The 25,652-nt window shown below is 32.6% G+C and overlaps 1 protein-coding gene across 1 annotated transcript in view; it reads left to right on the plus strand.

The window, feature by feature from the left end:
* Nucleotides 1-12,184: 12,184 nt before the first annotated feature.
* LOC131030636 (uncharacterized) overlaps nucleotides 12,185-25,652 on the plus strand; it is a 78,452-nt gene continuing 64,984 nt past the window's right edge. Inside the window, exons 1-5 of the mRNA XM_059217631.1 lie at nucleotides 12,185-12,382; nucleotides 12,753-12,869; nucleotides 13,620-14,485; nucleotides 17,242-17,414; nucleotides 18,193-18,330. Of these exons, the coding sequence (XP_059073614.1) occupies nucleotides 12,842-12,869; nucleotides 13,620-14,485; nucleotides 17,242-17,414; nucleotides 18,193-18,330 (1,205 nt within the window). The 5' untranslated portion in view covers nucleotides 12,185-12,382; nucleotides 12,753-12,841. The remainder of the gene's footprint in view (nucleotides 12,383-12,752; nucleotides 12,870-13,619; nucleotides 14,486-17,241; nucleotides 17,415-18,192; nucleotides 18,331-25,652) is intronic.

Consider the following 25,652-nt stretch of genomic DNA (forward strand, 5'->3'; position numbering starts at 1 on the left):
GGTGTTGGTGCAGCTTCTGGTGGAGTTTCAGGGATGCTATTGTTGATCATGTTCGAGACTTGGCGGATGGAGATCATTGTTATAGCGTGTGGACCTATACTGGGTCCCGGTTGATCTAGGTTATGGACCACCTTTAATGGTTTGTACTTATCTAATTGGTTTATTATCTGGTGGTCGACCTGATTGTTTATGGTCAAGGGTTTGTATATATATATAAGATCTCATTGTAGATCATCATGGTTATTGTTAGAGGTCATGGTCAAGGAATGTAATGTGTGAATAATGTAATATCATTCAGGCAGAGGAGTTGGTCGATCATTAGAGATTGAATTGGGTTTATGTAAGAGGATTTATTCCTCCGATATTGAGCTTAACTAGAATTGAACTCAGGCATAGGAGATGCTATCTTTTGCAGTTCAACACTTCTTCAGATTGTAGTATGGATTTCTATGTAGTCAGTGAGGCTCCTTTTGCGATGAGCAGTGTGCTCTAGGCTATTGGCCTTCCTGCAAGTGCAGGCCCCTCAATTGTAATTCACATGCTTACTGCAAAAGTATTATTTGACTGTGGGTAGGCTTCCTACAATGGTTTTTCCCTTTACTAGGTTTTCCATGTACAAATCTTAGTGTCATGTGGATGGTATTTATTCTATGATTATTGTTTATGCTTAATTGGTTTATCTGCTATTTCGGTATTAATGTTTTGGGTTCCGATATTAAAGTTTAAATTGCTAATGGTTCTAGTAATTTGTGACAACTGATTCACCCCCCCGCCCCCTCCTCTCAGCTATCTTTTGGTTATTTGAACTGTCTAACAACATAAACATGATTAAGGAGGAAAGGTTCTTTGAGTGATCCTAAAGTTAGAATATATAACTATTTTCCTTAGTTGACTCTAGAGAGGAGTAGGAAGAACCACAAGATTGTTAATGATTCTTTTGTGTTTGCAGTTATTAGAACCTTGAAAGGAGAATTTGCAAAAAATATTGTCATTTGATGCAACTATTGAGATGAAGAGGTTCAAGGTAGCAAGATGTACCATAGGTCCAAATAAGGTGTCAAGATATCCTTCCAATAGATTAATCATTTTTGAATTATATGCAGACAAGTGGGTGATGCCTTTGAATTTATTGTAAATAAGCATCAACCATGCTTCCAATTTTCCATCAAATTTGGGGCACATGCACATGCCTAGACATGAAAGCTGCCATGAGTGTAGAGCCGAAGATGCTAGAGTATTTTTTGTAACAATTGAAGATTGAAAGAAGTAGATTTGATCCCATAGATAAAGTGAGTTGGGTAATTGGATCCTACTTTGAGCATGAGCCTCAAGTAGAGGGCCACTAGCATATTTGTGTGGATCACTACGAGGTAAGGATTATGGATTATTGCATAATGGACTTGGAGCTTGCTAATATAGCTTTTTTGATGTCTAATACAAAGGTGGCCAAGCTCAAAGATGATGAAAATACATGAATACGTGTACGAGAATACGATTACGAGGAAAAGATTATGAGAATATTCTTTTAGGGTTAGGGTTAATTTTGTTAACCAACTTCAAGTATGTTTCCCTAAAAAATTATATGTTATAAGTGGCTGGAATGTAAAAGGCATTGTAATGGTGTTGTATGATCTACTGGATAATAAGAAAAGATTGGATGACTGTGTTCTATAGATGTAGCCCACCTTGGGTGAACCACATTAAATCTATGTGTTATTTTGTGTTGTGTTTTTCTTCATCTTTGTGTATTCGAATTTGCATATAATTGTTAATTTCTATTGGTAACAAGTATTCAAAAATTTCAAGTAAAGAATGTGTTGAGTGTATCTCATTTGACCAATATGATATCAATAGTTTCTTTAAGGTCCTTAGATAACTCTACCTCAACAAAGATTCACTGCTAAGGGTGAGCTAAATAGAACCATTTGAGTTCAACACAAACCATAGTGCCTAAAGAAGAGGCAATTTGACTCGAGAATTTCTAGCATGGCAAAGGTAACTCAAGGAATTCAACCTTAACAAGAACATTGAGGGGCTTTTCATCAAACAACAACAAAATCTCGAGTCCAATGTTTGAGCACCAATAATGAGGATGAAACGTGAGCCAAGGGTTGTGGCTAAAAATAATCTTAACATGAGTGGATTCAACAATAAAAAATAGAATAAAAATTAGTAAGGTTTTGTACTGCATCTATCAAGCCTTATTGACCCAATATTTGAGCATGCTTTCAAGGATGACCCTACCCACAAAATACCCTATCAAAATATTTATTTTCCAACTAGCAACATACATTATCACATTCAAGAATTGGAGGACAACATCCACAATATTTTAGGGGACATTCATTGTGAAACGGCTTAAGAACAAACTTTTGAGGTTACTTGAGTAAGGTTGCCATTATATATTACAAATGAAACTTCAACTCTAGCAATACCAATTATGGAGGAATGAAAGGTCGATACCATTTAAAATAGGCAAAAATTGTCTTAAGCAAGTTAATTAAGGATGTACCAAAATAAATGAAAAAAAATTCAAAACACCAAAGTCCTACTTTTTTGAAGTGATGTAACATAGACATAAGCAAAGCCAAGAAACCCTGATTGACTCTTCCCGATTATTTCAATATTTTTGCACTGCTGATAATAGAACTATTTGAACTCAAACACCATTGAATGCAATGTTCAAATAATTTATAACAATTTTACATCTTATTTACATAAAAATTAATTAATATTTATTTTAAATATTTAAAAAAAAAACATTTGACTCATGAACTCAATAATATTTAAGAATAGCTATACCACACAGCCATGTGTATTGGTAATCAAAATGAGCGCTCACTAGTTATTCTACTATTTTGGAGCTCCTTCCAGCAATATTCCATGTCCTCAACATCTGCCATTATTACATGAATAATTTACACTTCCCTTTTAGGAGTGTATGTCAAAGCAAATAAAATTCAAGTGAAAAACACTACGACAATCTGCTTTTTGCAGATACGAGAAGTGTTATTTCTGATAAAAAACAACATGATCGATAAAACAAGTTACTACAAAACAGTAAAGAAATAAAAAGCTTTACCAGCAAAAGGAATCAGAGAACTTTATAGCACCTGAATCAATTATTTCTGTAATTGCCCTGTGCTTACGGCCAAAGTATCCCCGTCCATAGGAAACTGATTCATTTCATTACAGCATTTGATGGGACGTGGCAGCCATTGTAGATTTGTTTGCATGTGGGTTACGTAGATTTTTTTGCTTTCACAACTGAACTTTTTCCTGCTCCTTTGCTGGATCTTCACGTGCCATGACGATCTCATAACGTGAAGGTGGTAAAATAAGGCGGTGCCGCGGTATTATTCCACTCTCCTTTCACTACACGTCTCAAAGTGGCACAAATTTCCACACGTGTAAGACGCATATTCATCACAAAATTTGGATTCTTTTGCATGTAGCACGTACGTCGTTTTGCACAGTATATTTGACACGTAACTAATAATTCTATTTTTTAATGTTTGAATATGCCTCATGTAATTTCTGTATGCATTGGTTCAATTTTTTAAAATGTTAGAATATATAGCTATATAGATATATATTCGAGAGAAAGATCATTATAGATCGTAGAATTTAATGTAGAGGTGATCTCGGCAGTTTGTTATATAAAAAAAATAATAATTTATTTTTAGTATGATCATAAGATTTAATTGTATAATTTCTAAATTAAATTTATTAATCTATATTTCATGAAAATAAATGATAGAATTCTTTTTTATTTAAGTGAAGCATGAAGATTTTTTCAAAAATGAGATCATCTAAATATTAAAGCTCAAATTATTTCAAGAGTAACCCACTTAATTTACTATCACATTTGTAAAACCTTAAACAAGTAATATATATTAGTTTTTGATAAATTTTCACATATAAATAGTCCACACAATGAAGTTGAGTCAAGGATAGGCTCCAAATATAGCAAATTTATAGTTTTTTAATATGAGATAAATATATTCTTGCTCATTCTTTTAATGTATCAGTATTATTTTGATGTATGGAAACTTTAAACATCTAATAATTTTTCTAATTCTATTGTTGCATCCAACATATTATCTTCCATTTCATGTTTGTTTAGTTCTATTTGAAGGTTCAAAGTATGCATTTATAACATAGTCAAAAAAATATATCCTTTCACCAAAATCATATGATTAATTGAACGACATTCTAATCAATCTTTACAAGGTTTAGATTTAATTAGATTATAATCTCATATAATAGGCTAATCTATTTTGCACCCTTTCCTTATTTCACATATAAAATAACTACGATGTTTTTTCCCATATAGATAAAATACATGAACTAAATGCCTAATAAATTTTTATACAATATATTTATATGTACACTGTCACTTGTTTTGGAATGCTAAATATTTCGTCTTTATCACACCCAAGATTTAATGAATAAATAATTAGAATAAGGTTGATTTTTATTGTCCATGATTATATAGTCTACTTGGTCTAGTTGTTAGTTACTCAATTTTCCTTGATTATTTTTTTTGCAGTTTTATGATTGTTGAGAAGTATCATTATGGAGTAGCAACATGTAAGTCCTTGCACAAAGCATAAAGACACTATCATAACATTTACAAATATTTTAACATCATATTTTTAAAGATAGCTTGTATCTGTCGCCAAGCCATGGTACGATTCTCGATTAAATGAGTTGTGATTAAATGTTTGTACAAATTAAAATATTTAATTTGTTCTATTCAACATTTTTATTTTTATTTTGTATCATGCAAAGTTATTTCATTAAAAAATAGTAATTTTTTTCGAAGGCACATTTTAATATGTTTTCCTATATTTGTGCAAACTAATTAAGCCATTTTCCCACTATAATGTCTTCTTTTCTACACATGGAATTTTGAGACTTGTTATTAATTTATTATAGCGCTAAAATATTTTTTATAAAAATAAGCCATGTAATATGTAATTAGTCAAAAAAAAAACATTGTAGATGTTTTACAAACTTCAATAATATCATAGCATTAGATCACATATAAAAAAAAAAAAATTTGCAAAACAATAGTCCACCCACCTTATTCTTATTTTTAAAATCTATTTCAGTCCTATCATCCAATTACAACCTTATGCAATTTTAAGAAAGTCAATTAATTCCCATAAGCCATTTGTTCTTAATGCGTCAATTTTCATCGATTTTTGTCAAATTTTGTGCTTTCTTGCATTTTCATAAAAAAAATGGTTAAGTAAAATATATTGTCCAAGATGTGTATCTTGACAACCTTTTAATTGTTCTAGTTTAGATTAATTTACTTTCACTTGATAGGTGAAGTTATATGTGAGTTATATGCATGTTTACCAAACAATGGTAATCCTTATTGTAATTTGTTTTGTGCATTTACTTCACACTTGTTCTTACAACTCTTAGAAGGGATTATACTTGCACAATGCTTATTATTAATTAATTTTTAGGTTCAAATTAGTTAAAATTTTAAATTTAAGGATTGTAAATTTATAATTTTAAAATTTTTAAAATTTTAAAAACTTAAATTTTAATTTTAATTATTTCATAATAACTTGAAAAAAATAATTTAATTATAATACAAAAGAATATTCCTCACCAATAGTCAATATTACTTTAACTATTGTCTCACTATAAAAAAGGATTAAGAAGATTATAAAAAATATTATAATTAGCTACCTAGGCATACAAGGCTAGAAATGTAGCTCTAGAGGCATCAAAAGTAAATTTTATAAAGTAGCTATTACATATGTAACTGAGACATCTACAAAACACATAGGAGGAGTAAGGAGCTTGTTATTAATCCATTTTTGAGATGGAAGGATAAGCTAATAAGATTTCAAGCTAGCTATCTCAAAGAGTCACTTCCTAAACCCTAGGATGGGATGAATTTATGACTAATTAAATGTGTGGTCTTGAAGGAAAATGCAAGTACACATTTATTCTTATCATTTCATACTTTTGAATTATTCCAGGTATAAAATCTTGATTAGTCTTCTATTTTACTTTTGTTGCCCTTTGAGTATTTAATTATTGACGTTAAACAAATAAAACTCAAGTTTCATATACATCAATATTTCATCTATCTTTTAGCGAAACATGTAATTTATATGAGGTTTTCCTCAAGATCTTTTCATGGAAGCTAATGATATTGTGAATTCCTCTTGCTAGAAAAATAATATATGTTGATCAAACCATTTCCTACATAATCATATAAGAGAAAATCATGCATACAAGCTTAAAGAATAACCATAATAAAAACATCAAATATATAACACAACATGACACAAGATATATACCTGGAAAAACCCCCAAGAGGGAAAATTCTAGCCTCCAAAAACATCCACAATCAATGCATTAGTCAACAATGAAAACATTACAATACATTTACAAAGCCTTAAGAAATATTTTTATGGCCATCTCAATCTCTTATTAATATCCTTTGGGATGATGGTATGGAGTGGTTATGGTAGGTTTTTGTAGCCAATCCCAACTCAATTATATGTTTAAAACCCATATTTGGGGGCAATCCTAGATGCAAATCACTAAAAACCATACTATGCTTATCTAAACTTTATGGAATTATTTCATACCCATGGATGAGAACGTGGGCATTATTGTGAAATGCGTTGTCCATGCAACTTGGCCTCTTTGGAAGATCCTCTCCTTTATTTTTGTGGTTACCATTCATGGAGTTCCATTTGAGATTCTTTTGAGAACCACATCTTTCCCATCTGATTTAAATCTCAACTCTATTGATTGATACTTCTGTGCAAACTCCCCAAAAGAATGCAACCATTGTACACCCAAATATAAATTATTTTCTACAATCCCAACAACATTAAATTCATTACATACCTTATAATCTGGCAACATTATATTGAGTCACCTAGTCACCTAGGTACAAGGCATAGTGAACCCATCATCTATAGTAACATTGAAGCCATCAAATTCCTCTAGCTTCAATCCCCTATTCACTACCAAACCTTTGTTAATAAAATTGTGAATAGTCCCACTATCTATCAACATAGCCATTCACAATCCATATTACACTTCATTAACTCTAAAACTTCAACAAACAAATTTACTCTAGGATAGGTTAACAATATCTTGCTTTGATACCACTATAATAACCAAAATTAAAATATTTCTAATTTATTTAAGCTACAACAATGCACAACATGTATGAAGTGAAATATGTATTTTGAACCCATAAAATCACTTTTCAAATTAGTTTTATAACAACAATAAATTTATCAATTTTCTTGCAATCTAAATGCACCCAATTTGCACAAGCTTTACACAAAATATTTGGGTCTTCTTGTGTTATCATAAAACAATTTTTTTCATAAAATATGTTGCAACAACAACAATCTACAGTAATAACAATATAGAACAAAAACAACAATATTAGAGATAGTTTATAGGAATCCATTTGCCAAACTCTACAAACTCCAATTCCACTGTCAATATGAAAATGATTTATTCTCAAATCCTGGAAATGATTTAGAACCACAAAATGAACAACAACAAAACTCCCTCAACATATCGCACTCAAAACAACAACAATCTTGTAATAAAATTCACTCACAACCTACAACACAAACAAAACAAAAAAATAAAAAAATAGAAACTATATGTAAATCCTTATATGCTCCAATTTAATACCTAAGTGAAATTGCCTCCCAAAAAACCATGAATTTTCTTCCAGAGTATCTACCTCCATCCTTAATTGGGCTTTCATCCAAAAAAGGAAATGTGGAAGTTAAACCTATACAAAGCAATATTTGCAAAAATGAATAGATGATCAAAACAAAACTACACAAGTCTTCAAAGTCCCAAAAACGAATGCCCATATTGGGTTAATAATAAATTAAAATTATATTTCTAATCTCACTTGTTATTTCATGCCTCAAAACAAGACAAATTTACCACTTGTGATTCTTGATTAGCTGACCACACCCGACCATAATATGAGCCACTCAAAAAATCCAACACTTCATTTAGAGAGAGTCAAATATTTAATTTTGATTACTTAAATCTCCTAAAATATTAAATTCCATTGGGTTCATAAATAAATAAAAATCTTGTTATTTCTCTAGTAATTTACCTTGGCCCGAGAAATGTTACAATTAATTTGAAAGGGGATGTGAGAATGTTTAGTAAACATGGTCCACAAATGACATATTTAGGTGCAATTTCAAAGATGAGACTAAAGAAATTTTTCAAAAACTTAAAAGGAACATGCTCCTCCATGCAATACAAAGAATTTTGGGACATGAACACATGATGCCTAATCGCAGGATCCAAACAAAACAAATACTGAAATCTTGTAGGAGTGTTTGTAAACCTTGGTGAAGATAAGTGATAAAATAGTGGTGGAAAAGTTGATAAGAAATTAAGTGATGCCATCTTAATAGGAATTCAAGAGGAGAGGAGAGCATTTTCTTTTGGATGGAAAATCACTAATAAATAATTTTGTTGTTTGTAGTTCTTAGTCATTATTGTGATAAGAAGGAAGTGGCTATTCAACATATAGAATGGTTCTGATGTGATCATTTTGTGTTTTCAAAAAATAAATTCGAAAATACAAAAATGAAAACATAAAATGATCACATCCGAATCATTTTGTTTGTTGGATAGCCATTTCATAATAAGAATGTTTCAAAAGAAGATGAGAAATAAAAAGATGAATAACTTTCTTAAAGAAGTAATAGATGTGGAGACTTTCAAAGACATTAATTGAATGAGCTTGCTTATTATTGATAATTCATATGATAAAACTAATAACAAGTCTATTTCCTTACGTAGATATAATAATTGTTATTCCATGGATTATGGTTTTCGTTATAAATAAATGGTAGAAGCTTGAAGTTTATGAGATAGATGTATCAACTAGAAATTGCACCTTGGTGTGCAATGGGTACGCTGAACAAATTTGATTAGGAAAATTTTTGGTCTATTTTTTGCATACATTTGTGCAATATGTGAGGTGAAATGTTTGATTCAATATGAGAAGTATACATGAGGTCAATTGATAGGCTATAAACCAAATGTTGTTGATTGTGCAACATAGCTCTCAATGGAGAAGTGATAGCTTTAAATCAATTATGAGAGAGAGAGAGAGAGAGAGAGAGAGAGAGAGAGAGAGAGAGAGAGAGAGAGAGAGAGAGAGAGAGAGAGAGAGAGAGAGAGAGAGAGTGGGGGGGGGGGGGGGAGGGAGAGATACAATAGATAGACAAAAAGAGAGCAGTAGATATAAAAAAATAGAGATGGAGAGAGGGAGAATTACTTAGGGGGAATTAGATAGGGGGAAGAGAGATAGGAAGAGATATAAATATATGGGGAAAGATGAGATTGATATAGAGATATATGGGAAGAGAAAGCGAGAAATAAGTAGAGATAGAGTAATAGGTAGGGGATAAGGAGAGAGCAACAAAGAGAGATATGTGGAGAGATAGAGAGAGGAGGGAGAGGGAGGGAGAAAAAGGAAGAGAGAGATAGTGAATATTGTACGAGAGGGATCCTTCAAATAAAATATTAAAAATCAAAATAAGTCATATTGAAATGTTAAAGCTAAAATTTAATTCTCAAATAAGATAAATAGTTATAAATAGGGTTGGGGGCTTGGCTCTATTGGTGAGCACTTCTTATGGTATAATTGGGGTTCCACTTCATTTGTCACTATTAGTCCACTAAAATATAGGTTAAATTGTAATGGTTGTTGTTGAGATTCTACTAGAGGTATGGATACGCCTCTTTAAAATTCGCATTTCTCTTTATGTCTGCTACTCATACTTTGGTTGGTAAGTGTTTTATTGACATGCGTTTAAGTATCCAATTAATGCAGCCCTAAGAAATAGTAGGAATGAAGTCCTTAATATTATGTAATCTATGAAAGTGATTAGCTCTAAGTCTTCATTTATGGATTTGAATGATAGGATTAGGGAAAGGGGTTCAATGAATTGTCTTCTCTAAGTGCGATCAAATGTTACAAGTACGAGGGATAGTTGGGCCGGTTGATTTCTCATGAGGGTTCCATAACCAGAGAACCAATCTTATTTTTGTTATTATGTTTATATTCTTGGCCAATGCATAACCTCTATCAACATGTCTTGGTTTTATTGACATGCACTCGTGATATAATTTATTTAAGTTTCTTATAATGTTATTATAATTGTGAGATTTTGCCAAGATCAAGAGCTCAATGAAAAGTACAATAGAGACAAAATATAGGATAAGAATAAACTGTATTCTCATCAATAGATAAATGATCAATTGTTCAATCTTTCATACAATGTAGATGAGCCTTCTTATATAGGCAAGGCTAGGGATATGTGAGCACACAAGCATGACATGTGGCTCAATAAGAAACAAGGGTAGGTAGGAGAAATAATATAATAGTCCACATGAGGTGGATCACCCACTGAATGTGGAGTGTAACAACAAGATCAACACCATAAAAGGTGGAATTTCTCCTACACACACTATCCCAATGTGGCACAAACACCCAAGTGTCTCATACCCAAACTACTATGAAATGCATTTCCTAAGTAAACTTAAGTAAGTGTAATAATATCCAAGATGAATAATTATTTACACCAACACTAATAATAAAATTTACGAAAAAGATGTGCAACAATTAAGATTTGTTTGAGACGTAACTATTCTTTTAACACGCATTTGTTTATGGTGGCTTTTTGGAGGAGGGGAGACGTGTTTGCTGACCTAGCTTGATGGGCATTCCAAATGAATCTTGGTTGTTCATTTGGGAAAGATCGACGACTCTCATATTGAGCAAAACCTAAAGTTGTTATGTACTATGTGTCTGGTGACCTAGGAATATCAATAGAAATATTAATGTTTTGCTTACAATTATTACACGTTTTTTTCACCTTGAACTTTGAAATGACTTCCTTCCTTGGCTTACATTCCCCATATGGGAACTTTATTTTCCTGTATTTGGAAATTATCCATAGGGTGTTTGTCTTCATTGTCATATATTGAAACATCCATAGAGAAAACAACAAAACTAATGCCTTCATTTAACAAATAATGATATAATTATTTTAGAATGAAAAAACAAAGCAATAGAAAATGCATCGATGGGTACATATTCTTGAAAAGGACAAATAATCATCATTGAAACCATACCAAGTAACCTACCTCAAGATTATAGGCTAATTGTCTTTTGTTGTCAATGATGCCAATGAGAAAATATGACACAAATTGAAAATGTCGGCCTGGCCTATTGTCTCTAGTGTTGGTATGGCTGTGAGTTGTGGTTTGCCTTTTTGGCATCTTTGTCTTAGATTTGAAGTCACTTGAGCCGGTGCATTAGAAGGTGGTGCAAGCAATGCATTTATTGACCTCCGTCAATAGTTCTAACTATATTCCATTCTAAAATTTGCATCATACAGATCATCGAAATTGTGCTTTGCAAATACTAATTGTCCACGAGATTTCGACTCTGGAATGCATCATTTATCTCTTGCATCGTATCACGATTTTACTGCCTTTTGTCAAAGAATGGGATGGAGATTGGTATGCACAGACAATCAACAATTCATATGGTTTATATCACCTTGTAAGCTCATACTAAACTTTCAATCATTGATTTTAAAAAATAGTTTGTCCATCTCATATAAGATGACGCCTTCAGCGTAATAAGATTTTGTATTATCTATATTATTAAATATTTTAAGTTTTTTCGAAAATTTGAAACTTGTAATTGATATTATATAAAAGGGAACATTGCCTAAGACTATAATTTAGTATAAAAAGAATGCACTTAAAAACTTTATTTTAAAGGAAATATAAATTAAGACTTATTTTAAAGGAAATATCTTACTTCAACTAATTTGACGTTTCTACCTTTTCAAAAAGAGTCTTTTTCTAACATGTAGACCTATAATTTATTTAAATTTTTTATTTTTATTTTTTTTAAACTCTTATTTGAAGACCCCAAGGAAGCAACGTCTTGGTGTATGGTACGTGACAGGTGGAAAGGCCTCCAAATGTTTTTTTGCTAGATTCTTTTTTTTTTAATTTAATATATTTTTCCAATTGGGTAGGCGGTGTCAAATTGAAAGTTTGCGTGGTCAAATTGTCGTTACATCTTTGAAATCCAGCGACCTATTTCAGGACAAATTGAGTTTGAACGGATGTATTTTGTATACATTTTGTTTGATTGTAGTTGAACTGGAAAATTCATCGAATTTGAGGCATTTGAAAACATTTTCTCATAATACCGTAGAAAATAGCTGTTAAATGGCTGTATTTTAGAGAGGGCTTGCAGTGGATTCGTGCAGATTTGTAAGATCCAAACGAGAAGCTTTTGAATCAGAAGGTCAGAGCATATTTCACTTTTATTTAATATAAATTGCTCCTTTTTATATTCTCTGGCTCAAAACTGCAGGTTCTCCTGTAGTATTTGCCCTATTTGGCTTGATTTTGCTTTGATTAGTTCAATTTTGCAGAAATTGTGCGATTTTTAAATTTTGCAGCATTCGTGTAATATTTGCTAGGATTTGATGTTTTAGTAATTGCATAAGGTTTTGCTTTATGCAGCATGTTATTTGCGTAGTTTGGCAGAAGTTTGATCTGATTATTTCAGTTTTTGTGGAATCTTGTGTAAGATTTGCTCACTTTGCCATAGATTTTTACACGTGTGACATTTTTTTGTTTGAAATTTGTTTGATTATTTGTATTTTCTGCAGCGTTCTCTATTTTGAAACAGGAGACCAGAAGCCTGAAAGTATACAGCCCGCACCTTGTTTGTTTTTTTGAATAAAGAGTTTGAGTTTTCATGCGTTTAAGCTACCTGGAAACTGCAGGTATATTTGCTTCTTTCCGGAAAACCGCAGTATACTTCTAGCACTTGGTTCAGTTTGCAGCAGTTTGTATATTTATTTCGTTTGAACTTAAATTTTTAGTGATTATCCTCACACCATATTGGGTAATGTATTTGCTTTGAATCGCAACCTTCTCTCCATGTACCTCTAATTTGCTTCGCTTAATTCAATATTTACCGTATTTATGTATGTAGGGCTTCATTTTTGCACCATTTTGTGCATATATTGTTAGTATTTCATAAGATTACTTCGTTTACTTAATTTTTGCAGTAATTTGTACAATATTTGCTTCGTTTGGCGTAACTTTTACCATTAATTTGTCCTGTTATTTTGTAGGATACTGGTTTCGTTTGAGACAGTTATGCCTTATTTACTATTATTTGCTTCTGCACAATATTTCTTTATATAAACGACATGCTTCATTTTGCGAAAGTTTGCCATGTTTTCCAGTATAAGCTTCCTTTAATTTAACTTTGAGTTGTATATATTTGCAGCACTTTTTGTTTGTAGTGATTGCTTTTGTTGATATCATTTTGTTCCATTTAGTTAATCTACTACCTGCACTAATTTCATGCTGTGTTTTCTCCTGGGCGTAATTATGCTTCATAGCTTCAATGTTTGAACAGCTCGTCGCAAAGTTTCTCCATCAACTACAATTTGCTGGTTCACTCTAAGTTTTGTCGTTTGCAGATTTACCTAAAAGATATTGATATTTTTTGTATTCTTCCGCAGTTCCAATCAGATCCTCCTTACAGAGCCTTCGAATTCTTCAATCGATTGCAGAATCGTGTAGATTTTCTCCCCAATTTTCGACAACAATGTTGCTCCGTAGTTCCTCAGCACCGACACTGGGATCTTTGATCCCTCATCCAGATAATATCAGGGAAACTATAGGGAAAGCAATTACCTTGTCAGAAAATGCCAATCGGTTTTGTTTCCAAAGTACTCACTCTCGCTTGCATTCTAGATATAACACCTGCCCTGCCGACAATGAGAAAGAAGCAAACTCTTTGTCCAATCTCAGGCGAGTTCAATCAGAAGGCGACCTGGAGAGCTTGGTCAACCGAGAATCCTCTGTTCCAGCTAAGGATTCTACTGAAATGTTTGATGATTTTAATCTCGCTTCATTAAACAAGCCATGGTCTAGAAAGCTATCTGCCAAGAGATTGCCTTCTCTGAAATCTAATGCATCACTTTCCTGGTACTGTAATGAAAAGAAGGAAGCGGATCAATATGAAATCTTGAAAAGCGAGGTTGACGGTTTGGAATCAAATATGCAAGAATTTAGCTTTGGAAATGAGGACATGAGGAAATTCAGTGTGACAAACCTTGCCACATCTGGAAATGAAGAGGACATGGTTATGGCAGAGCCGATGTTTATGGCTCTAGGACCTGGGTTTGGTGTGATGAAGCCTTCGACAGACATGGGAAGTGGAAGCGGGCATGGAAATTCTACTCCCAAAGAAAATCCTAACGGCAGCGGAGGAGATGAATATGATGCTGGATCTGAGGATATTGAGAGTTATTATCAGAGAATGCTTGTGGTTAATCCCGTAAATTCTCTCATTTTGAGGAATTATGCTCAGTTTTTGTATGAGGTTAGTATTTTACTATTTTTCAGTATTAGACTATATTAGTGTCAATTTGAAAATGTGAACTTAATGACGATTAAATTCAATCATTCTCTGCTCTTCTCTGATTTGACCCCCAAATTTAGCCAATCTGGTAGTGATCCTTCAGGGATTACACCTAAGTGCAAGACGAATCACACCAGCCTTACCAATGGTGAAAGCCCTATATTCTCATCTTTTTAATCCCTGTAAGATCTTATTCCCTACTCAATTGGACGATGAGCTCAAAGGTCTAGAAGCATTGAGCAAGCCTGTGCTTTTCCATCATAATCTGGACGGTGCTTCCAGCTTGACAATATATATTCTTTCAGCCATAAACAAATTGTACCAAGCCGTACCTGTTGTGAGTACGTTGTTTTACAATTTTGAAGGAGGATGAGATCGGAGCTCTGTAAATCTCAATTTTTTTATTGGAGGATCGACCTGTCTTATTTTCTCTATTATCTTCCTACATTCAAGTGTATGGGGTTTGGAAAGCTTCTGAATCTACTGTTGGAATTGCTTTCCGAGGGGAAAAGAAATTCAGGGCAAAGTCACTTGGCAAACTGTAATAATGAGAGACATTATTTAGAGTTTTCTAAAATGGAAAATTCTTTGGACACAATTCCAGATAATGATGTCTACTTTTTCTGTTCCTTCTAAATTCTGGTAAATCTAAAGTCATTTCCCTATGCAATAGTGCTATCAAGAGACTGCTCCTATTTTTAATATGTGGGTGGCTCCATGAAACATTATTCATTTAGAAAAGAGCAAAACTCGGAGTCTTTCCCTTAGAGGGAGCTTCCACTGTTTAGGAGAAGATTTTAACCTAGTGGTTTCATGGAAGGGGAATTCCTCCATTTTTTTTCAGCTGCTGCCAATGAGATAAATTATCACCGCTGCAGATAAATGGTCCTAAAGTTTCTAAATTCTATGTATTATGGGCTACAAAAAATTTCCTTACAAGTGAGAAGGTTATTTGGAGAAAAAAGAAATGAAAACTAGTGAAAATCTTGATGATCACTAACTGATAGTTTAGCCATAAAATTTTCTCCGTGGCTGCTGCAAAACTTCAGTCTCCCACCACTAGAAATATCCAAAAATTCTCTTATGAAGTTCTCACTGCTTTTGACTTCGGGGTGAAAATATTTTCTTCTGTTATTTTTACAGTTCTGCAACTACATGGGACTATGGGACTATCTAGTGGAGAATATTCGAAGCAAAACTTTATCCTAATGGACCCTAGTGTAAGTTGCTACTGGAGGGGCTGGAACTCTGCAAAACCTACTGAAGGATTCATAGCTAAGCAGCAGTGCCTAAAGATTTTTGTGTGCGAAAAAAAATCACCATAGCAGCCAATACTTAAACAAATGATGCCAATCTGAATTTTGATATTCCATAGGCCAAGGAAGAGGTGTGCTGAAAGTTTCAAATGCTAGCTTAAGAGTTCTAAAGGTATCCGGCAAGACCAAAACAAATTCATTTGGGGAAAGAAGTATGAAATGTCAACTAATGTAAACAGGTGTAGGAGAAGTGAAATATGATATGCACCAGGCCCTTTGACTGAAAAAAGCTCCTAAATTTAGTAAATAACATTTTCAGAGAAAGAATATGGAAGTCCCTTCCATGGGGACCATTGCCTTACCCTCATCTTTTCCGAAAGATATTTTCTACCCTTTAAACATATATCTTGCAGGACCGATTCTTCTTTTTTTTCAAGCATATAATGCAAATTTGTGTTTTTTTCTTCTTTGCTCTATAATTTGGAGATTCTTTGTGCATGCGGGCTTGCTTTCTTGCTCATAATCTACTAAATGGGACAAGTTTTCCCCTGCATCTACTGGATGTCTCTTGCACCTCCAGATGAACATATACTTTATTATTGTATATGTACTCTTTTTAATGATTACCAATGTCTATGTAGTTTATTTAGAGACTATTACTCGATTTGCTATCCTTATTACTGTAATTTCAAGTCCCATCGTCTTAATCTGGTCCTTTTTGAATACTAGTATAATTTTATTATTTTTTTCTCCTTTACAACCTTTTCTCCCTAAATACTTCACGTGTCATTTACAATATCAGAATTTCTTCTGATAGTGCCATAAGCTCTTTATGGACACCAGATGGAATTCTAAGATATGCAGATTTCGAAGCTCATATGATGCAGTACGAAAGAACACGAACCTCCTCACAAGCTACAAACTCACGCAGCTCAACACACATGAGCAGAACAGAGACTCTCTGTTCTTAATTACAAAACTTATATTGCAATAATGAAGTAAATTTTTATTCATAACAAATCTGCAATCTCCAAATCACATTCATGGCCTCTAAACGGCCTTATAACCTGCACAAATTCTATCTACTCTAATCCTCCATTCTGCAACTCATAGTCTCTTTTCATTATTTCTCTATTCTTGCATCTGAGCCTCCACTTGGTGACTTAAACCTACAATCAGAAGCCTCTCTCTATGCTGGTGATGCTGCCCCATGCATCCTTTAATCTTCTCGTTTTTTTACTTCAATATGCAGTTACAATCTTTCCTTTATTCCTTTGTCAAAACCCAACTCCCCACTCTCTTGGGTCGCTACCCATACACCGACTGCCTCCTCTTCAAACGCAGCTATTAAATTCAGCTTTTAAGACTTTATTCTGTTTGTTCGGAATTGGTTCTTTGAATTTATAGTACTAGTCCTTGATAACCTGGAGACTGATTTCAATATTCATGTTTGCATGACAGACAAAGAATGACTATCACAAGGCTGAGGAGTTTTACTCAAAAGCAATTTTGACTCAGCCTGCTGATGGCAATGTTTTAGCACAGTATGCCAAATTGATGTGGGAACTTCATGGCGATGAAGAAAGGGCTTCAATTTGTTTTGAGGAAGCTGTGCGGGCTTCTCCTGCAGATAGGTAAACTTACTTTGCATCTCACTTCTCCCTTGCTATTCATTATTGCATGTGTAAAATGAAAATTTAAATTTTTATCGAAGATGAAGATTTTAGGCAAATGAAGTTTAATTCTTGCAATTCTGTTCAAATCTTGAAAGTGCCCCCACCCCCTCTGCCCCACCCCTCTTTATTTTCCAAGAAGGGGTTTAATATACCAAGTTGGCCTATTAGCTAGTTTGGGACCTAAAAAGGTTTCCTTATTCTTTCATCATACAATGAAGTAAGGATCTTTACAGGCATGGATTTACGGAAAAATGGTTGACAGTGAAAAGATCTTCAATGGTTTCCAATTTTTGTGAACAGAACCATATGGCTCGACATGACAATTAAGTTTTTGCATCTCCATTCATACAAATTTAAAATATTAAATAGGATTTTATAAACCAACTTAATTTTCTACCGGTTGGAAGTTAGCATTCTTTTGCAGAATTAAGTTCAATAGCTGAATTTAATGCTTCTTCAATTTTCCATTACAAGCCGAGCCTTTGCATTTAGATCATTATGTTCTAAACTTTTGTCAATCTATTAAGCAGTCTAACCTTTTTTAAGTGTTTTTAAAAATAAAAAATGTAATAGAGAATAGTGTTTCTGTTGATTGCTTTAAATCTTGTATCAGATCTCATCATTTTATGATATTCTAGCAGTAGTTAGTTTTGAGAAGTGAATCGTTTTGCTTTTTGTTTGCTGATGTTTTATGTCAAATCTCTACTAATAATATTGCTTTTGGCTTTTGTTTCAGTAATGTACTTGCAGCATATGCATCCTTCCTCTGGAACACAAGTGGAGACCAGGAAGATAACATGCAAGAGCATTCAAGTTTCTCTTCCTATCCAGATGTCTACAAAATTGTTGGCTCAGCAACAAATAGGGTGCCATAAAGCAAAATTACAGAGTTCAAAAAATGTATACGGTATTATTGGTTCATCAACTTCTACTTGAATTCTTTATGTACCATTTGATCTTTTATCTGCTGATCTTGAAATCGAATTGTGATGCTTTGTGGATATTGGCTCTTTTTTGCAGAGGAGATGATGGAGGTTGAGACTAGTGAGACTTGTGCTTTAGGAAGTTGACTTTAAAAGGGGCCGATTAATGTCATCCTCCTTGGCCCCTCGAATTTGACTTAAGGAAGATGTTGCTGCAATATTTGTTATCAGCCCCTGCCATGGAAGGGTAATCAAACCAAACAAGGAATTGGACTAAATAAACCAATCACATCATTGTATTTTTCTTTTCCAAAAGTTTGGAAAGTAACTTCCAATATCTATAATATCAAAAATAGCCATCATATATATATTGTCTGATGTCTGATTGTTCTATGTATATTGTATAATGAAATGATAATTGAATAACTTTTGTAGAGCTATTTTGTATTTAATTTCAATTCATTTTTTTGAAGACACCAATCAAATGAATTATTTTTGGATCGCTTTTCTTTTTGCTATAGTTAAAACTTATGCAACAAATTTAGTACCCTAAAAGAATACTTATGGTGAGTAGGCCATTAAAAATATGGCCTTAAACGAATGTGTCAGGTGCAGATTCATTCAAAGGATTAAGCCACATCACTCTGTAATTCACTCAATGGCTACCACAATAAACATGCATGTCATAGTTGATCTTTGTCAAGGTAAAGAAGAAACATGTAGAAGATCCTCATGGCAGTAAAATCTTACATAGAAGAATGTGAAAGTATCTTCTGTTGTTATTAACTTGCCTGCAGGTCTGTAGAAAGTAATTGGTGAATAGGGTACATGACAGCAGTTGGTACCATGCATAAACTCATTCCAGTCATCAAAGTTGAAGGAAGCATCCTTGCAGCACCGTGAGTTTGAGCGAACCTTGAGCAAAAAACCAATGAATTTTTGATGGAGAGCTAAACAGAAGGGGATCAGCATAGGGTTGCATGACATCAAAGAAAGCACAGAAAATATATCACCAAAGTTGAAGAATGGAGAAGCACGCTCAATGAAGAAGGAAAGAGAGAACCAGTATTGGAGATCTCTCTAGTGGATTCTACTTGTCCCAGCAAGAGGAAACTTTTGTTTGGCAGAGGACAAGTAACAGAGACTGCTATGTATCTTGGTGAGGCCATTCAATTGACTTCAAATGCACATGATTTCATGATTTGTTTCTTAGCATACTCGTCTTTCCTTATGTTTCTCATTATACAAGAGACTAAAACACAGCAATCCTTTTAAGGGGCACAAAATTTGAACATAGATTGTATCTTTAAACCAGAGACATTTCATGAAGATGCACACTGACATATTGATATATACCCCATCACAACAAACTTGGAAGAGTAGCTACAGTGTGCAGAATAGGCTAAGATGCGGAGTCTCCTTATTGCGATCCACTCCTCTCATGCTTGAAATAATGCTTATGCGTGCTTCTTTTGGACTTGACTAAAAGGGTATCTTTTTACATTTCTATTTTCAGGAATACACCCTGAAGAATTTATTCAAGGTTCCCATACATGGATATCAGGGATGAAAAACTATAGGTCCCTATGTTGATATTTCCTGATCATCCAAAGAGACCAGGGGAAGATGATCCTTTATGATGAATATGAACGCTCAGTATTGAGACTTTATTCACGAGGATACCTACTACATACCTGCCCTTCCATGATAAATTTAGCAGTTGTGGTAGCAAGATTTTGGTACACAAATTGTTTTGGGATTAATTTTCTGATCTGATCTCATGCAAATAGACCAGAAAAAAATATATGGACTACAATGCATGCATCTCTTCTAGGTCGAGGTTAACAAGTAGCTTAGTTGCAAAAATGGTAGCATTTGTTTTCATGTTTCGTGAGACAAGGCGACTGGAATTTAGTAGAAGGATGGGAGGGTTTTGGCTCTAAGCATAGTTGGTAACCCTAAAGTGTGATGTCAATGCTAGAAATAATTTCATTAGTTTGCTTTGTTGTTTTAAAGCCATTTATTTTATGTACAATGGAGGTGGGTGATATAGACAATAGTATACAAATAAAATCGGAATCAAGGTCTCTGATTTTTTGAAGTGAAAGTTGTGGATAGGTATGCTAATGTTTAGTGGATCACAAAGGGTTATTCTAGAGGGTTCTTGGAGGATTATCTCTACTGGATTGGTTCATTAGTTATAGGTAGGGTTGGTTATTTTAATGAGATTGCTAGGGATCACATTAACAATGATAGGTTGGACAAAATCATTCATCTGCAACATGTCATCGAAGCAAGCTATATATGTATCTCACCACTTTCTTAGTCTACAAGATAGAAACCAAAAAACAATTTACCTTTCCCTTTAGCATTTTGAGATGCTCTACTCCATATGAATCATTGTTTATGGTAAGTCATTAAATCCTTGATTAGAATGATTGAATTTGAAGAACAAACGTTTGAAATAGAAACATTTGAATTGTCTTTTGATGAACATGGTCGTGATTAGGATGACCCTTTCTCAAGTTGGTAGCTAGACTACTAGTTGAAAAAGGGCTAATGAGCACTTGCATCCAAGCAAATCACTTAAGCGGAGATAATACCAATAGCTTTGAACATAATAAAATTAGAAAAGAACCACAAATGAATGTACACAAGGAGAAAGGAGAGTAGTGGACTCGAGAAAAGTAGGAAAGCATTTGCAAGCATGGTTTTGTTAGAAACCTTGCAAGTATAGTCTATTAGTTGGACAATACACCTATTCATGAGAGTGCTTGTAAAGCAAGGTTGTTATATTTTTTTTTGGAAGATGACATTCCATCATAGAGTTGTAGGAAAATTTTCAAACTAGTAGATTACATGGGTTGACCCTGGCCCAAGGATAATATTTGGAGAGAAGGGCAAAAATAATTTTTTCCCTTGTAAGGTTATTTATTACTATATTCTTGTCATTTGAGGAAGACCTAAGCATGGGAGATGTCTTTGTGTATAAGTGGAAACAATAGTAAGTAATGAGGAGTGAGGTGCACTATGTAACTAATCTTGTATAAAATTTAGGATTTCAACTTTCGTGAGCATCTTTATTGTAGCTATTAAATGAAAAAAAAAATGATTTGAGTTTGTTTGTTGCGAGTTTTAAGAATAACCTAAATACATGTTTGAGCTCAATAATTAATAAATGGACATAATAATTTCAAGAAAATGTTCTATATGTTAAGAGACAAAACAATAGCAGGTATTCCTATCACATTTTGGAAGAATATATTCACTTATTTATTTAGCTAAATGCACATTATGTAAACAACACATTGAAGATGATAAATATTTGTTTTTATTTTTACATGGTCATATATAATTGAAGACATTATTACTATAATTATTCCCATTACATAATATTTGCATGGTTTCCAAGTACATCTTTAATGTTTAAATAATATTTGCATGGTTTCAAGTACATCTTTAATGTTTAATTAAAGAATCACTACCTATTTCATATTTTTGATTGGTTAACAAGTGTATCATGAAGTTGAAAATTCCATCTACTTGGTGTGTATAATGGAGATTATTTAAAGTTTCTTAAAATGGTTGAAGATCTAGTTTTTGTACATTAAGATAGTTATATTTGTTTCTTTCATTTGTTGAAAAATCTCGTAGCAATGCTGTGAGTGAAACAATATTCATATAGTTGAACATCGGTGTCAATGAGTGAGCCATCTATTATTTCAATTGTGCTTTCTATGTTGATATCATTATTAGAACTAGAAATTTAAATAACCTCTGTAGATGGTGAAAGTGTTGTCATAATCTATTAATAAATATCTAATTACAAATGTTTTACTACATTAAATTATTTGTATGTGTTTTAAAAATTTATATAAAGAATTAATTCAAACAAATGCTAAACAGTTATTATAATTTATACTAATTAAAAATATATAAATATGTGAATTAATACAAATGAAAAATAATTATAAATTATTTAACAAAAAAACCTTTAAAACAATATGAAATAAAACATAAAAAAATTGAACTACTAAAAATCCATACTAAACTTTCATTGGAAATATCCTAAAGAAATTAGAAACAAAGACCACCATACTTAAAAATCCTCTTATATTCTTCACAATCTTCAAATCCTTTAAAGTTCCCACATTCCTTCTATTCATATGTAGTTTACAAAATAGTGACCTTTAAATCTTTGCTCTCAAAGCATGGGCAGCCACAAGTAATCCATTCTATATGTTTAAGGCTTATTGCTCTCATTGCCTAAGTTTGTTGCACCATTTATATTTAATTTTATAAAGGTTTACAATTTAAATTTATTAAATAAATTAAAAATAAGGATAAAAAATTAAGTAGTGATAAATGTAAGTGAATAGTTTTTTATTTTATTTTTATGGTTAATGATAATGTTTGAAAAATTAATAATTAAGATTTTTTTATGATAGTTTCTTTAATTTCGATCATTAATTTATATATTTTATTAAGTGCTCTTCATTAAGGAAATAGTTATTGCTATTTATGAAATACATAAATTGACAATAGTGATTAAAAGACTATCATCAACCAGATCTTGATCATACAACTTGCAATAAATGCATGATTGTGACATGGGACTTTTTTATGTTATGTAAGAGGAATCAAAGAACTTGGTTCTTCACTTGAGGTGTCTCATGGCATTGATTTTTGTGTTGATGAAGTGAATTGTAGCTTGAATTATTATTATGATTCAAATATTGAACAATACATCAACATACACAAATTAATGTATGAGTTGCCAATTATCTCATAGCAGATTATGAGCCCTTACTTTTTGAAGCTCATGCTTCTACTACAATGGATGATAATGTTAGGCCTAAACTTCAATATTTTGTGTGGATCCAATACACAACTGGTAATGATGTTGAGTGTAAAGACGTAAATTGAGCTAACTTCAATAATAGCCGAATTATACTTTACTCTTAAATAAAAACATAGATCAGTTAATAAGTCTATTTCATTCCTTAAATTTATATCCATAGCTTCATTTGATCATTCCATTTAAATCGTAATAAACATGAATTTTCTATAAAAGATAAAGATTCTTTATTCCATAAATTGATAAAAGTAGTATCTCAATCATACAATACTTACGCATTTCAAGTTGTCGTAAGTTCAATAATAAATAATACAAAGTAAAGGGTGAGATGTGTTCGTTGATCTGCAACAAAAGCTATCACCAATGCAATCTTTAGCATGAAGACGAGAACAAGATTCGAGCACTTTTTTTGCCCAACCTTGAAGCTTACGCTTCCCCGGAATTCTTGGTCAATCAAGAATACTCGACCTTGCAGGAATTGCTTAGCAAAAGAATTCGAAAGGCAAGATGAAATCTGGTGCGTGCCTAGATGATACATGCATTTTCAATTTTCTAATTCTATTAAGAAACAAGCATTCATTATCAATCAAGGATATGGTAGAGAGCATAAAATAAAAGAATTCCATCTATTTAAATGGTTTATTCAATTTGATTACTCGGCCGAGTATAATGCCATGCACAACAAAAATAGATAGTTGGAAAAGCAACTATTCTCTCTATAATCCACATTCGACACCCATCCTGGAAGGTAACTTTCCACAAACACAAGCCTATCTAGCTTTGTTCACATAAATCTTAAAATAAATTTATTCAGAAGACAATCTTTCGCCTTTCAATTCTAGCTTCCTATTTCTTGCAAGATAAAAATACAATGCTAAGAAGACAATCTTTCATTTGAATAGAATTTGAAAGAATAACTCTTTTATTACAACCAATCTTATATGGCGGGAAACAATCTTTTATAGATAATCAAATATACATCTGAAAGAAAAAAATCTTTCCATTCTATCTTTCAAGCAACTTAAAGACAAGAATTAAATATTAAGGTGGTGTAACACATGTATGAATATTTACATAGAAATTGAATAAAATGAGCACACATTCTTTTATTAAATTAATAAACATTTAAATAACGTAATCATTAACATGCATTCCATTTCTTATGGTTTAGAAATCTATGTTTATATCTTCTAAGCTCTCCATCTTTCCACATGTCTTGGTTCATTTACCTCTTTTCTCAAAACATCATATTTAGTTTAATACTAATATGTGACTTTTCATGATTTAAAACTTAACACACTAATTTCACTAATTTACCATAACGACAATCTAATATGATACATGTTCATAAAACGTCTATCTATATGGCTTTTTAAATGAGACACCTGATAACCATCTTTTCACTTCATGCAAGGATCTAATTTGAAAGTGTAAGTCTTTTCTTTATGATATCAAAATAAACTTCACTATTTAATAAGTCATAATCCTAATATTTCATCTTCTTTATAGTTCAATTTCAGAGTTTCTCTCTCTATCCTCTTACTTTGTTCCTAGAGGATTGGGTGGTCTAATTTATGAGAGTTTTACTAAGTTTTATCAACAAACTTTCTGAAAATATATCATTATTGCATCTATATTTGCATGATCGTAATTTAAACAATTAAAAATGATTCATATTGTCACTCTAACTCTTCCATTAGAATATTTCAAAATTCTATAACTAGATCATTCTTTATCTCTTAATCTCTTCAATAAAACATACTAGATTTGAGCCTACCTCAAGAAACGCGATCCAGGTCTATTATGATCCTTGATAACTTCGAATTGTTGGCAATACGTCCAGATTCCAATGCTTTCCTTCTCGACGCTCTTCTATCTCACTAGTTCTTATCCTTTGCATATTCTTAGAATTTCTCTAATAATAATAAAATAACTATCACTCAATCAAGAATCCTAACCCCTAAGTTCGATGCTAAATCAAAGATGATCATCATTGATCTTTTACAACATAGTCGTAATCACGTCTAAATCTCCTCTACTCTTCTCTTCCACATTCCATTCTCTAGTCCTTCATTGATCTATCTTTTCCTCTTCCATCTCTATTCTTGCCTCTGTGAGTCTATCGTCTCTCCTTGCGTGTGAGTGTGTGTGTATATTCCATCTTCCTATCCTACATCTCTATTTATCCTATTTTCTCCTACGATCTCTCCCCATTTAGAGGCTCGATGATGATTGTTGATTTGAAGTCTATTGCATTGAGTCTTTGTTTAACTCTCTCTCACATCTCCACGTCTAATAGAGATGGCAATTCTAAATGCAATTTTTGTTGTTCTAGTGCATGAGTTAACTATGCAACAGTTTCCTATCGTTGATATTCCTATATTCATGGCACCACGTACATGTTATCTCATTACT

Source organism: Cryptomeria japonica, chromosome 3 (genome assembly GCF_030272615.1).
Source record: "Cryptomeria japonica chromosome 3, Sugi_1.0, whole genome shotgun sequence".
In the NCBI taxonomy this organism is placed as follows: Eukaryota; Viridiplantae; Streptophyta; class Pinopsida; order Cupressales; family Cupressaceae; genus Cryptomeria; species Cryptomeria japonica.